The sequence below is a fragment of the Micromys minutus genome, assembly GCF_963924665.1.
Source record: "Micromys minutus genome assembly, chromosome: 24".
Lineage (NCBI taxonomy): Eukaryota > Metazoa > Chordata > Mammalia > Rodentia > Muridae > Micromys > Micromys minutus.
In genome coordinates this window covers 32,385,526-32,400,115 of record NC_137959.1, presented here as the reverse complement: position 1 = coordinate 32,400,115, position 14,590 = coordinate 32,385,526, and the positions used below count along the sequence as shown (strand labels likewise).

Genomic DNA, 14,590 nt, shown 5'->3' with positions numbered 1-14,590 from the left:
CCTGCTACTTTGTCCTTTCCTTTCAGAATTGTAAGATCATCCCTGTTCTCTGTTGTCTGACTGTCTGCATGGCTGTCCATATGTGGTCACCGAGTGACCACACCGCACATTAGTAACCAGTCTCCTGTTGATTGGGGTCTGGGCTCTTCCCAGTTATCTGGTACTGCACCAATGCCACAATGAACAGCCCAAGTGATTCTGAGATATAATCCACTTTAAAAACAATTTTTAAAAAATGAGTTGAAGCCACTTAAATTGAGTTGCTACATTTGAGTTAACAGCATACTAGAACATGTACTTGGCTGAAACATTGATTTTTCTCAGCTGCCCATTTGGACTAGCCACTGTGAAGCTACAGAAAGTCCTGCCATTGAGTTTGCTCTGTGTCTACATTAACCACCTGATGTGCTTTTCCGCTGAGAACAATCAAAAGGAGCTGCAGCAGGCTCATTTCATTGATTTCAAGTCGGAACACTTTGAGCAACAGGAAGATGTCCTCACAGGTGGGGGAGCAACTGTGAAATGGAACCGATTTCTGTTTACCCTCTGAATGAGACTGCAGTTATGTGTACACTGGATTTAGAACAATTCTGAGTTCTTATCTCAGCACTGAAAACTCCAGAGAAAAGAGCCAGTCCAAGGGCCCCACATCAGTCTATACCATAGCTTTAGTCACTCTGAGACTAAAGGGCAATGGACCAAGACCAATAAACCTAGTCTGCTGTTTGCAAGTTCCAGAGCATTCCACACGCAGGAGATGGCCATACTTAGGCAGCACAGCTGAAAAAAAGGAAACAATTTCTTTGTAGTACCAGCTAAGGCTGGGTCACAAGGGCGTCTTAAAAAAAAAAAGTCTAACCTACACCCTCTCCCAATTAAGTATCAGATCAACAGCGCTTGTTCCTCATCCCGCTCTTTCTGGAGGTTATCCATCACTGTGGTAGGTGGGAGGGGTCTTGAAGTTGTTAGATTTCTTCATAATTTGTAAAATAACACCATGGGCAGAGCCAAGTATGAAGCAAGAGCTCTTGAAAAGGGGTTTGCTTTGTGGTTTGGTTACTGGAACAACCAGTGACCTTAGCAAGGCCGACATTGTGCAAACAGAAATGGAAAAGAAGAAGGTGGGGTGAAACCCCAAAGCATAAAAGGCTCAGCAGGAGTCAGCAGAGCACAGCCCTTCCAGAGAGAGGCAGAGACCCACAATGAGGTGAGTCCACAGTCCACATTTCCCACTTTGAGCATTCATCGTAGACGTCTTTGGGAGAGGTGAGAAAATGGGATGCAGGAACGATGGGTCAGTGGGCTACTGTTCTGTGGGAGTTAAGCCCACAGCCTGCAGGCTGCATTCAGCCAAGGAGAGCAGTGAATGCATCGCAACACAAAACTGCAAACTTACGTAAAGCATTATGAGATTTTTGTTTTGTAACTTGACTATGTAGTTTGTGTGTGAATTTTGCAGGTGACAATCTCAGGCTGAAATGTCAAACACAGGATGTGCCTAGACCCTCAGTGAGCCAAGGACCAGACTAGACCATTTCCTCCTGTATCCATGAGAGAGGGGTTATGTATCTCTAAGGAGGACCTTTCCCACTGAAATGAAAAGGCTTTGTTTTTACCAGACATGCAATGGCTTCCTGGAATGCTGGTTGTGTTATTAACAGACTTCCTGCTTTTAATGGGGGGGGAGCCAATAGCCACACATTTTAGTGACACCATTGAGCTGCCCACCTTTTAAAATAGAAAGACTTTGAAGGTTACAAAAAGAAGTGTAGTGTCCAAAACAATTCCTGACTGGCCAGCATCTGCAGGGGATTGGCTACCGTTTAAGTGTGGTCTGTGTACCAATGACGGCCACAGCAATGCTGTTAGAAAGCCAGTTTTCTCCAGGTAACGTCTGTCATTCTTGGGTTTGATATACAATCCCTTAGAGGCCAAATACTTACGAACTAATAGGAACACTCACATAAGTGTTTTATAACTATATATATATTACATAGTTATATATATTTACATATAGATGCAGATAATATGGGTGATGATGCCAACCAGGGATTCTAGAAGCTGAGGCAGGGAGAGTCTGGGAGTTCAGGAGTTTGTGACAAGCCTGGGCAAGGAATGGAACCATGCCTTAAGATGAAGAACAGCTATGACAAATTATACATTAAAACAACTTTTTCATTACGGGAAATTTCCAAAAGTGAGAAGAGCAAACTAAATTATAGCCATCATCTCTATGTTAGCTATGATGCCCTAACAATGTCTTCATAGCTGGTCTTAACGGATTCCCGCAGAGGGTTCTCCTGGCTGACATTGTGGATCACCACCAGAGCCAGAGGCGCTCTTTGCTCTGTGCCTCCCTCCACTTGACTCCTTTCCACCTCTCAGCTCTCCGCCTTTCTGAGACAGGCACTTGCTATGTAACACTGGCTGTGGCCAAAGCCCCAATCCTCCTGCCTCTGCCTCAGAGAGTGGAGAGAGCTGGGATGGCACAAACGCTTCCACACTGGTGACGCTGTCCTTCCTCTGTCATGGTGGTCCCTTCCTAAGCTTCTACAGAATTCCCAGGAACACCTTGCTTGGTGTGCACCTGGAATTTGATGAAGCCTGGATGGGGTGGTGGGAAGCAGTTATTTGGTCCTAGCATTTCATTCTCTTCCTTTACTATCTGCTTAATGGAAAGTGTGTGTGTGTGTGTGTGTGTGTGTGTTGTACATGCACACATGCAAGGAGACAAACTCCATTCCATCTTGCCACTTCTCTACAGAGCCCTGGGAACTGTTGTTACTCTCCTGCTCTGGGGTCAGCTTTTTGCTGTGGACTTGGGCAATGATGCCACAGACCTTGAAGGTGAGTCTCTGGGGTTTCCCAGGAGCTGTGCACCCCAGCTCAGCTGTGGCCCAGTCTGGCCACATCAGTCCTACACTGTATTAAGAAAGACCCAGATCCTCTTCTTGTCTAGATTTTCGGGGCCTCCCTCTCTCAGCTTCCACTTGGGTGCAAGGGAGTCTGGTGTTCAGGGGAGCTCCATCTCTGCTGACTTTTCTGAGCACCCACAGTCTTTCTTCTGGCTTCTTTTTCTTGGCAGATGACAGCTGCCCAAAGCCTCCAGAGATTGCAAATGGCTATGTGGAACACTTGGTTCGCTATCGCTGCCGAAAATTCTACAGACTACGGTCAGAAGGAGACGGTAAGGCCTGGATGAGCATACCTCCATCCACACCCTTGGCCCTGTTTGATGTTCCCATGATGGATGGGGCTGAGGTACTTGGCCAGAAAGTACTGCCTGGAACCAGGGGAATAAGACTCGGATAAAGTTCCTGTCTCCTGTTGATGGGCCTCAGCTTTCTATTTTGTTAAGGGGCTACAATTCCATGCATGGCTCCTGTTGCTTGGGAGTGCAGTCTTTATCTCCAACTTTGTGCAGCCTGCATTCCTGACAGTTAAGAGCATCATTGTGTCTTCAAAGCTTCCGTGGTTCTCATAGCCTCTTTTTTGGAGAGACACTCTTAATTTCACTTTCCAGTGAGGAAACTGAGGCACGGAGATGCTGAGACAGCCTGTGAGGGGCAGTCTCCATCTGGATCCTGACTCCTTCCTGTCCAACTCTTTAATCCTTAGGCCAGATTCATTTCCTCTGAGCTCATCTTCTTTTGTTTCAGGAGAGTACACCTTAAACAGTGAGAGGCAATGGGTGAACACAGCTGCTGGAGAGAAACTCCCCGAATGTGAGGCAGGTGGGTGCCGAGGTCTGAAAGCACCGGGTTAAAATGTGGCCATGTTCCTCTTGTGTGCCCTGCACATGGGAGAGCCACAACTGGCAAAGGAAGGACAAGATCACTCCCAGGGAGCTCAGGGCCATGCTCATTTAGGCTAAGCAGAATCAGCTGCTTCCCAGGGAGATGCTCTCCATCCAGAACACCTGCTTACAGACCCTTGGCGGAAGGTGAAGAGGACACACCCCAGGAAGGTCCAGGCCAGGAGGGAACAACATAAGCTGAGCCCACAAGGGCTAAGGCAGGATCTGGCGTCTACTGGGACTCCCGAATTCTGTAGCTCTCCTCTCTTCTGCCTGGACGAGGGCTTCGCCCAGCTCCTGCTATCATTAGCTTTGGTTATCCGTTTTTACATCCACAAAATCTGTTCCTGCCAATGCTGCTGCAGGTCCGTCTTTGTCTAAGAGTGAAATGCACACACAGCTTCCAGCCCTTTCATTGCCTTTCAGACAGTTGTGGCACTTGTGTGTGATGTTTACACATGTATGCAGGTATATGTATTTACATAGTAGCATATCAGCCCGGGGTTTACAAAACTGTCTTAGTCACTGAATGTGTAAATACTGGAAATGTGGGGAGCAGGAGGCAAGGGTAGAGTGTTTGCGTACTTTTGGGTGTAGAAACAGTGGTGGCTGATGCTTCCGGGACCTCTGCAGGTGGGGGCTGCTCACACTCCTCCCTCCTTCTCTCCCTCCCTCTGCAGTATGTGGGAAGCCTAAGCATCCTGTGGACCAGGTGCAGCGCATCATCGGTGGGTCTGTGGATGCCAAAGGAAGCTTTCCTTGGCAGGCCAAGATGATCTCCCGCCATGGACTCACCACTGGGGCCACACTGATCAGTGACCAGTGGCTGCTGACCACAGCCAAAAACCTCTTCCTGAATCACAGTGAGACGGCATCAGCCCAGGACATTGCCCCTACCTTAAAACTCTATGTTGGAAAAAACCAGCTGGTGGAGATTGAGAAGGTCGTTCTCCATCCCAAGTACTCCGTGGTGGATATTGGACTGATCAAGCTCAAGCAGAAGGTGCTTGTCACTGAGACAGTGATGCCTATCTGCCTGCCTTCCAAAGACTATGTAGCACCAGGCCGCATGGGCTATGTGTCTGGCTGGGGGCGGAATATCAACTTTAGATTTACCGATCGTCTCAAGTATGTTATGCTGCCTGTGGCTGACCAAGAAAAGTGTGTGCTGCACTATGAGAATAGTACAGTGCCCGAGAAGAAAAAGGCTCAGAGTCCTGTTGGGGTGCAGCCTATCTTGAATGAGCATACCTTCTGTGCTGGCCTTACCAAGTACGAGGAAGACACTTGCTACGGTGACGCTGGCAGTGCCTTTGCCATTCATGACATGGAGCAGGACACCTGGTACGCAGCTGGGATCCTGAGCTTTGACAAGAGCTGTGGTGTAGCGGAGTATGGTGTGTACGTGAGGGCAACAGATCTGAAGGACTGGGTTCAGGAAACCATGGCCAAGAACTAGTTCAGGGCTGACTAGAAGGCTGCACACAGCAGGACAGGCTGGGAGCCACTGTGTGAGAGCACAGTTCACCATGGAAGAGGGGAAGTGGAAGGGTTGCGCCATAATCTGAGGGGTGCTAGCACTGCACTGCTCAGTCAATTAAAAAAAAGTGCTTCGGATCCATTTCCGGGCTCTTTGTGTTTTGTGGCTTTTATTCTCATTTACAGTCCCGGGCTGCCGAGAAGCGAGGTGTACTAGAAAAATGGGGACATCCTGACACACCAGGAAATCCTTAGGCTGTTATCGACTGTCTGCCTATGAGAATCATGTTTGCAAGAGGCAGGTCTCCAGGAGACCACTGTGTCCCTTGCTTGATCCTGGGTCTACTTGAATACACTCTGGCTCTTCTCACACATGATGTCACCTCTCTGGAGTGGGTAAGGAAAGCCTATGAGGAGTGTGAGCTCAGAGTGGGCAACAAGAGTTGTGACAGAGGCTTTTCTGTTTGTCTTTACATCTGCCAGTGTGCCAGAAACCCACACAGGCACATGCAGGCAGGCTGTGGGCTTAACAGTCCTTCCAACGGCTCAGCCCAGATTTGCTCAGTGACTTAAGCTCTGTCCCCAGACCTTTTGCATTAGGGATGAACACTAGAGACTCTGTAGAGTCCCATGGTTGGAATGCTCTGGGACTGCAGAGTTGGGGGTCTTTCCTCGGTGACTCTTCTTCCACAGTGGAGAATCTCACCCTGTTCTGGTGTTATAGGCAAGCCACATCTTCAAAGTCACTGGTGTATCTCCCCAGGCAGCGTTATGGGATCAAGAGTCAGGGCCTACAATCCAGAACCAGGAAGAAACCAGCCAGAAACCCAAACAGCACAGTCACACACTACCCAGCACCTGACAGCGGGTGGCAGGCCATTACTCTAGAAGAAGAGACCTCTGGGCCCTCCTGCCATCACTCTGCTCCCCCCACCCGGACTGCTTTTCCCTTTCTGTACAAGAACCTCTTCTCCCCTCAGAGACCCTATCTGTCCAGGAGTCACAGTTGCATGGTTTCTAGCACTGGACAGGTATACAACACATGCTTAATAAGTGCTCATGGAAGGGGAAAAGCAACCAAGATAGGACCTAAAACATGAATCCAGACTACAGAGCCCCCACCCGTCCTCACCTACCCCTCAGGAAGAAAGCTGATAGTATTTTCCCTGTGCAAGTTCTGAGATCTTAGGCTGATGGACACAAGACCCGCTGACATCGAGTTGGACAACACCTTTTATTCCATCATAGAAATGTGAAGGAAAGTTTATCCTTCACCTAGTATTTCAGTAACATTAGGGATTTGACTCTCAACATCTCGAATTTTTCCTCCAAGTGTCCACAGCCCCGTGCATCCTAAGGAGGTGATGGGAAAGGCTCTCTGCTTTAAACAGAGGGCACAGAAAAACCAAATAACCTTCCTTCTGTGCTACATCTGCCAGAGCCAGGTTAGATTTCACTTTTCCCTAAAGAATAGGCTTAGAAACAAGCAGCTGATGCCAGGGTTGGCCCTGTGGTGACATTGTTGCCTCCCACACACCTGGACCTTTGCTGTCAACAAGTTCCTTGCTGCCTACCAGGTCACAAGCTGCCTGGCCAAAGGCCTCCAGCTCTGTCCCTGCTCTCTCACTCCAGTGTCAGGGACAATCACTACAGTGAACCTTAAGAAAAACATGTTTCCTGAGGTTGGGTCACAGTCTTCAAAAGCCCTTGGAATCGAAAATCTGTCAAGACATTTCCCCCTTAACACTCTGATGCCCTTTTGGTTTTGAGTCCTTGAAATAAGGAGTGGTGGCACTGCTTTCTGGGGAGCTGTCCCTTACTTCCCAAGGGCAGTTAACCTGTCACTTAGCTCAAATTGTGCTGGATGGTGAAGAGCCACATTTTTCTCTTGGCAGTTAATGGCCTGCCAGCTACAATATGTGGACGGGGTACTGCTTTCAGTCTGTGAGGAAACATGAACTCACCTGCATCTAACTGTTACTTATTTCAAGAGAAGCTGGGGGAGGAGGGAGCAAAGGGGGCAAGTGAATGGAGGTGTGGGGGAGAGCATGTGTGCAAAAACATGGCCAAACTGCTCTCACGGTAGCTAGGAGGATGTTTAACCTCAGGGGGTAAAGAAAGTCAATCAAAGGAAGTCACAGGCACCACCCGGACACTCACTGCTCTGAGGCTTTCAGGGAACCGACACTCAGGCATCGCGATTCTTGGAGCGCTGGGGCTTCTGCAATTATAGACACCTCAAACCGCTTTGCTCAGGCAGTGACCACGTCTCCGAGGGACTCCAGACCACAGGCCCTCTGGGTTCAGGTTCTGTTTCAACCTGTGCCTCTCTCCAATAGCAGCCAGTGTGCTAAATGTCTTGATAGAGGAGGTCATACTTGGGTACATTCTTGGGATCAATAGGACTCTGGACAATAAGCTTTCCTCTCATCGCTCCCCGGTAGATGACTTCAATCAAATCTATGAAGTCTTGTTTGGTTTTGAAGCTTCCTACGAATTTAGTGTGATCCGGAGACCTGCAGCACAGAGGGAAACAGCCATGGTCAGAACTCTCCAGTGCCCGAAGCCTGCAGGATCAGCAGCAAGCAGGGGGCTCTTCCTTCTCATCTTAGAGGCTCTCTGCATGTGGCCTGACCGCTACCTTTTCCCCAGGTGTAGGACATAGGACTATATCCTGGGCTTTGAGCCCCTCACACGTTAGTCTGGGTGTGGGAAGGAGCCTGCCTTTCCATCGCTTCCCACACCACTATCATGTGGGGTTCCCTGAGAGCTGGAGTGGGTGGAGTTTGCTCAGTGTCTGCAAGAAGTCCATTAGCTCACCACAGCCTCTCAAGTTCTCATCATCGACCTTCTGACTTGTGGGTATGAATAAACAGCCTTATGAATTATTTTAAAAATCAAGTATGTTGGTTGTAGAAATTTTAAAACAAAATCAACTGTGAGGCCAGAAGTCACCTTCTGATGTATACCCTTCTAGTTTTCTGTGTGTGTGTGTGTGGGAGGGGGGGGTGTTCTTTTTTTTTTTTTAAGATAGTAAGAATCAGCTTACAAACTAGTAATACGATTTTACAACTAGTATCTGCCTCAGAGCTGTAAAGTATGCATCTTCAACATATTATTAAACTCCTGGGTTAAAGGATTACGCAGTTTAACGGCGTTTGGTACTGTGTCCTGACTTCCACACAGGAAGGTTGTAGTAAGCTAATGCAGTAACCAGGTCCCAGGAGGATAAACAGTTCCAAGTGACTGTATTAACTCTCCAGGACACACCACCCCAGTGAGAAGGTGAGAAGGAACCACAATCCTGGATGCAGCCAATGGTACTTATATTGCGGTGTGAACAGGATGGTGAGGAGGACATTACAGAGACATCATGTGACTTATTTTGGCAGGCATGCCTGAAAAATGACATCAAAATTCTCTGAGGGACAGAAGACACTTGGCAACAGAGATGTGTGTCTCCCTGGCAGGAATGCATCTTTTATAAATGCCCAATACTAGGTATTTTGCTGCAACAGACTTGGGTAAGTTTTATGCTCAGCTAACATAGCCGTTCCATGTTTTCTGTTCACAAGGACGGCTAGTCAGCCCTTCAAAAGCTATAGTATTTGTTCACAGGCTGCAAATTAAAATCTTTCAACCACACGTAAAACATCCATTTTGCACTAAAGTTTCCTGTAAAAAAATAAAGCACATCAAATGAGGAGACAACAGTCACAAACCTGCCTCGAGGAAACCAACTTTCCAGAATGAATAGTCAATTAACTTACCCGTAATCCACTTTCATGTGCTGCCCATTGAAGAAAAATACAGTAGAGGGAATATAACTGATGTCAAAATACTGTGTATAGACTGGAGTGAGGTCCACATCCACCAGGTAAATAGCAGCCATTTTACTCAGGTCAGCCGAGGTCTTTGAAAGCTGTGAATGACAAGCTGGATGAGGTCGCGCTGCGCTATGTCAGTTGAGTAATGCTTCTTTTGTGAAACATACTGTGATACTGTGCATGAAGCTTACTATAGCATTTTGAGAATTTTGTTTGAGGAAATTTTCCCATTTGAATTCCTCTAAAGACACAATTCTGGAACTTGCTATGTAGAGCAGGCTGGCTTGATTCAGAGGTCCGCCTGTATGCCTCTCAAGTGCACACTATGTCTAGCTGGAAACGATATTACTGTTAGAAGGCTGGATCATTGATGGGATAGGGTCAGAAGGCACTGTGTGGTGGTTTGAATGAGAATGGCCCTCATGGGTCATGCTATTTAACTACTTGGGTCCCAGCTAGTGAAACTGTTTGAGGGGGGTTAGGAGGTATGGCTCTGTTAGAGATGTGTCATTGTGGGTAGGCTTTGAGGTTTCAAAAGCCTATACCGTTCCCAGTTAGCTCTCCATTGTGTCAAGATGTGAGCTCTCAGCTGCTTCTCTAGCTCCATGCTTCCAGCCTGCCTGGTGCCATGCTCCCTGCAATGATGGCCACCGTTCTGACCCTCTGAAACTGTAAGCCCCAAACAAACTGTTCTTGTAGAAGTTGCCTTGGTTATGGTGTCTCTTCACAGCAGTGGAAATGTAAAACTAAGACCTGTTGGGAAAAAGATTTTTCTTCTTTTCTTTTGTTGATGTTTGTTTCTTTTTGAAATTAATTTTTTTAAAAAAAGTTTTATTTACTTGTGTGTGCGCGCAGAGGGTTGGGGGATAGGATGGGTGTATGTGTGGCACAGTGCATGTGCAGGAGCCAGAGGCCAACTTGCAGCAGTCAGGTCTCTCCTTAGCAGCAAGAGACCTTTCTTGCTGAGCTATCTCATGGGCTTGTGTTTGATTACTTCCAAGATCCAAAAAAAAAAAAAAAAAAAGAAAGAAAAGAAAAGAAAAGGAATCTCTGCTCATTTGCAGTCAGCTGTGAGCTCAGCTCAGTGGTAGAACAGGAGGCCTAGTCTCAATACTCAGTACTTCAAAACAAAAACTACAGATCCTGACAACCCACCCACAACAACTTAAGATGCTGACACTCCCCAGGCTCTTTCCTTCTAGAAAGGAAAATCAGAGGAGAGCCTGGTGCCCCTCCCACCAGCTCACAATCCTCAGTGCTTTATACTTATTAAACCATTTAACCTATGACCATTTAACTTATCGGCACTTAGCACTCCCATTTTATAGATGACAAAGTAGAGGCACTGAAGGTAGTTACTTGTTCCAGGACACACAACTCTTAAGCAGCATTTGAACTCTGGAAGTGTGATTTCAGAATCAGTCTAACTTTCTTGTTGACCTTGAGCATTGAACCCAGGGTCTCATACATAAGAGATAACCATTCTACTATCAGCTACCCTTTCAGCCTAGAATGTGTTTTCCATAGCTAAAAGTATGAGTTTCTGATGACTCCTACTTACTGATTGGTGTGTGTATGTGTGTGTGTGTGTGTGTGTGTGTGTGTGTGTGTGTGTGTGTGTGTGTGTATGACATATGTGTGAGAGTGGGTACATGGAGGTCAGAGGACAACTTTCAGGGTTTGGTTCCCTTCTCCACTTTGGCTTCCAGAGACTGACTGAGGTTAGAAGTCTCACACAACAAGCACTTTAGCTGCTGTGCCATCTCTCCAGCTCCACACATTCGTTTTACATACATAATGACTATTCTTACATTTGATTACCACAGTTGACTGCGACAGAGATGGGTAGGAAGAGATTTAAGACCTTAGTTCAATCTCCATGGTGAATAGACACAGAGTAACTCTATTCACAATTTCCTTTCTACTGACTGTGAAGACATGCTTTGAAACTTGATTTCTCCACATGGAACATTCTAGGAACATTGAACAAGAGAGTATTGGAAGCCAGGGCAATAATTAAGACTTCCACTTTGCAACCTGTATATACCTTGGAGGCATTTCCCCAAGCCCTCTCTAGAACTTTCTGTATTTCACTATGTGGCTGTTGTGGTGCTGGCATTTCCTGATCTTCTGATGCCTGCTCAGTGACGTGAGCTTTGACAGGCGCTGTGGGGGAGGGTGTCAGGACAGATGCTGGATCAGCTCTTAGAGAAAGTGTGATCACCTATACCAAGCCTGTTCCTTTTTAGGATGCTGAGTGATACAGATGAACTTTTAATTGAAGTTGCCTATTTAAAACTTACAATATCATCCAGTTGCAGACAGACAGGGTCCTCATCCCTCCCAAACCTGAGAACCAACACCTTCTCCGCAGTGCTTTTGATTGCCTGGTCTACTTCTTTCTTGCTGGTGAGCTTGGGCAAGAGGAAGCTCATCTCAAAAGAGTCCAATGCTAGCTTGCGCTATCAATGCTGCAGCGTCTGAAGGCTGCTTGGATGAAGTGCGTGAGTCCTAACAGAAAGAACAAACAACACCATTTAGCACTGGCCAGACATTGGGGTGGTTTAAAAAGAAACCTTTCAGGAAGCCCATGTTGTGAAGAGGCTACATCCCTTGCTTGCCATCCTTGGGCCCGTCCTGACACACCAGGTAACTTCTCCCCATAATTTCTCATATATTTCTAAGTGAAATTAAAGATTTGAATTAGAACAAGTACTTTAGAGCCTCCTTCCCACCCAGTAGGCCCGGTGGAGCCATGGGTAGCTGAGCAATGAGGCAGGCATCTACACAGAGGGAAGGTCGGCCTGCAGTTAAAGGATGCAGCTATGCGTCCTAGCACTGCCGGATCCTCACAGAACCAGAACTTATGGGAAGTGCTGAGACTGACAAACTTGTTGACCTCAGCAGTCTAGAGTAGGAGGAGAGTGGCAGGGGTGGGGTGGCAGAGGCAGGGTACACAATCTACCCACCTCTCTGCACTCTGCACTGTTTTAAATATAACGTTTAGTGAGCTTCCCAAATCCCTACACAAAAGACTTCCGGATTCTGTCACAGCAGTATTCTGTTTCATGTGTGGACCACACTTAGTTGGTCTTCATTAATGGATGTTTGCATATTCTCAAGTCCTGACTTGAAGAGTCTTCCTAGACACACTTAATTACACGGCAAACAGATCAAGAGTGTGTGAAAATCAAAATTAAAGAAATGACTCAGAAGATAGTGAGATAGTAGGCTGGAGAGATGGCTCAGCGGTTAAGAGCACTGACTGTTCTTCTAGAGGACTTGAATTCAATTCCCAGCAACCACAACAATCTGTAATAGAATTTGATGCCTTCTTCTGGTGTGTCTGAAGACAGCAACAGTGTACCCACATACATGAAATAAATAAATCTTAAAAAAAAAAAAAAACTGAGATAGACCTCGTCTGACCTCCTTTTTGTCCCCCTTTGGTGTTGGGCTTCTCATTCTACAGACTAGTTTCCTCTGTTACCCTATAGCTGTAAGACAAAGGCTAGAATTCATGTTACAAAATTGCTAGTCTAGCTCCTAATTTTTGGCAAGAAATGTCCTATTTGAAAATCCCATGATTGAAGATTCACTGCTGAGAGCACTCCAAAACACGCCACTGGAATATTAGTTACTTTGAATTTAGTCTCAAGGTTTGTTAATGCTATGAAATGGGATTCCCCGCATCATCAAAAATTATATTCCAAGGTCTGCATTAGGGCTGGGAAGATGGCTCAGCTAGTAAAGTGCTTGCCTGGCAAGTGTGAGGACCCAGCTTGATCACTGGAATCCATCAAAAAGAAGCCCAGCAATCAAGAGCATCCTTATAAACTCAGTGCACTTGGGCTGATCCTTAGTGTGTAATGGCCAGTCAGCCTAGCCTATTCATTGAGTTGCAGGGCAACCTGAGACCTTGTCTCAAACAATACAAACCAAACAAACACCAAACCCAAAGTGGATAGCACCCAAGGCGTAACACCGAGGTTGCTATCTCTCCAGTCCTTGGGTCGTAAAGAGGGAGGCTGACCACAGGCATGATTCCACCAACTGTGAGTGCAGAACAAATTACTGCTGAAAGAGGAACACAAAGAGAACTTGGACCTGTCTCACTATTAGAATTCACGTCACAAATTCCTGTGTTACTAATGAAAAGGAGGGGGAAAATGTGTGGTCAACAGAGAGGATCCACGTGCTACAGGACAGATGTTGGAAGGAGTGGAGAACTGAGACTATCCAATATACCCAATATATATCCAACAATGTCCACATGAAGGATATAAACAGAGAATCATAAATATTATGAACACTAAATGCATTTGGAAAGCCCAGCCTTGCAAGTAGACAAAGAACAGCAAGTTAAAAGGCATATGTAAGAAATGCATTAAATCAACAAACATTAAATAAGACAGCAATACTCAGAACGTCAAGAGGGCACAGGCAAACCTAGTTTGTTGGAATTGGGAGACAAAAGCTCTTTGGGAAGAAAACTGGTCTCTTCTGTACACAACCTCTACTTTTGAGAGTATGAACATAGACACAAAGACTTATGTTCACAGGCTGTTCAACACACTTATCATGGCAAAAAGCTGCCAACAACCTAAATGTCCATCAACAGGGCACTGATAATAGTTGTTCTGCGATCTTTCTTATAACGTCACCGAGAAAAAGCTATGAAGCAGTCTGTAAAGTCTGATTTTTTTGTAGAAACTTAAATGTATAATGGTTTCATAGAAAAATGGAAATAAGCATCCCTAGATATCACCAAAAGAAATTTTGAACCCTTTTTCCAAGGGTCTCTCTTAGTACCTCAGAGTGGCCCCAAACTTGTGGAGATTTTTATGCCTAAACCTCACAACTGCTGGGATTTACAGGGGTGTGTCACTAAACCAGGTAGACAACTTTAATTGTACAAAACATCCCGCGCATGTGTTTGACAAGATGCTGGTGGTTGGGTTCACAGGTGCCAGGGAGAACACTTCAAATCACCTGTCAGCAACCCGGGTTCTTCCACTGGTTAGCTAAGGCACAACTGCCTCCTTTCTCAGTGACATCCCGGGAAAGGACCTTAACCCCAACTCACCTGGGCTGTTGCTTAGAAATGCTTCCTCCGACCTGAAATCCTCACAAGCGGAAATGAGAAACACGGACGCAGAAAATGAACGTGTCACTGCGCACCTCAGTCAATAGCCCGGTAAGTCGACAACAGCATTTTAGTTCCCTTTCACTTTGCACCAGCCCGACCGGAAGTTATGTCATTTCCGCCCTCAGTAAATATGGCCGATCTTGTTTTGTCCTCCCTTGCACACCCACAGGCCAGAGGCGTGGTGTTAACTCTTACGCCAAAAGCGATTGGTCGCAAGGAGACTCTGAGCCCAGAGGAAGATACTGAAGCTCGGAAAAGGCCTGTTGTCGTTGCACTCTGGCGTCCAGGAACCCTCGATATCTGGGCTGCTCTCGGTGGTATTTTTGGACGGATAGAGGG

At 46.5% G+C, this 14,590-nt stretch overlaps 2 protein-coding genes across 2 annotated transcripts; one reads left to right on the top strand and one right to left on the bottom strand.

The window, feature by feature from the left end:
• Positions 1-292: 292 nt before the first annotated feature.
• LOC308436271 (haptoglobin) lies at positions 293-5,255 on the top strand (the record flags this gene model as incomplete). Its single annotated transcript, XM_080937138.1, has 6 exons — positions 293-503; positions 1,240-1,396; positions 2,765-2,847; positions 3,086-3,187; positions 3,660-3,734; positions 4,477-5,255. 6 exons carry the CDS (start codon positions 293-295, stop codon positions 5,253-5,255), a joined length of 1,407 nt encoding a protein of 468 aa, XP_080793264.1.
• A 1,278-nt stretch (positions 5,256-6,533) lies between these two features.
• On the bottom strand, positions 6,534-14,325 carry TXNL4B (thioredoxin like 4B). The gene is made up of 4 exons (XM_080936749.1): positions 14,189-14,325; positions 11,406-11,613; positions 9,046-9,197; positions 6,534-7,791 (listed from the first exon to the last, which is right to left on the bottom strand). Exons 2-4 carry the CDS (start codon positions 11,535-11,537, stop codon positions 7,626-7,628), a joined length of 450 nt encoding a protein of 149 aa, XP_080792875.1. The 5' UTR covers positions 11,538-11,613; positions 14,189-14,325; the 3' UTR covers positions 6,534-7,625.
• Between the last annotated feature and the right edge of the window lie 265 nt (positions 14,326-14,590).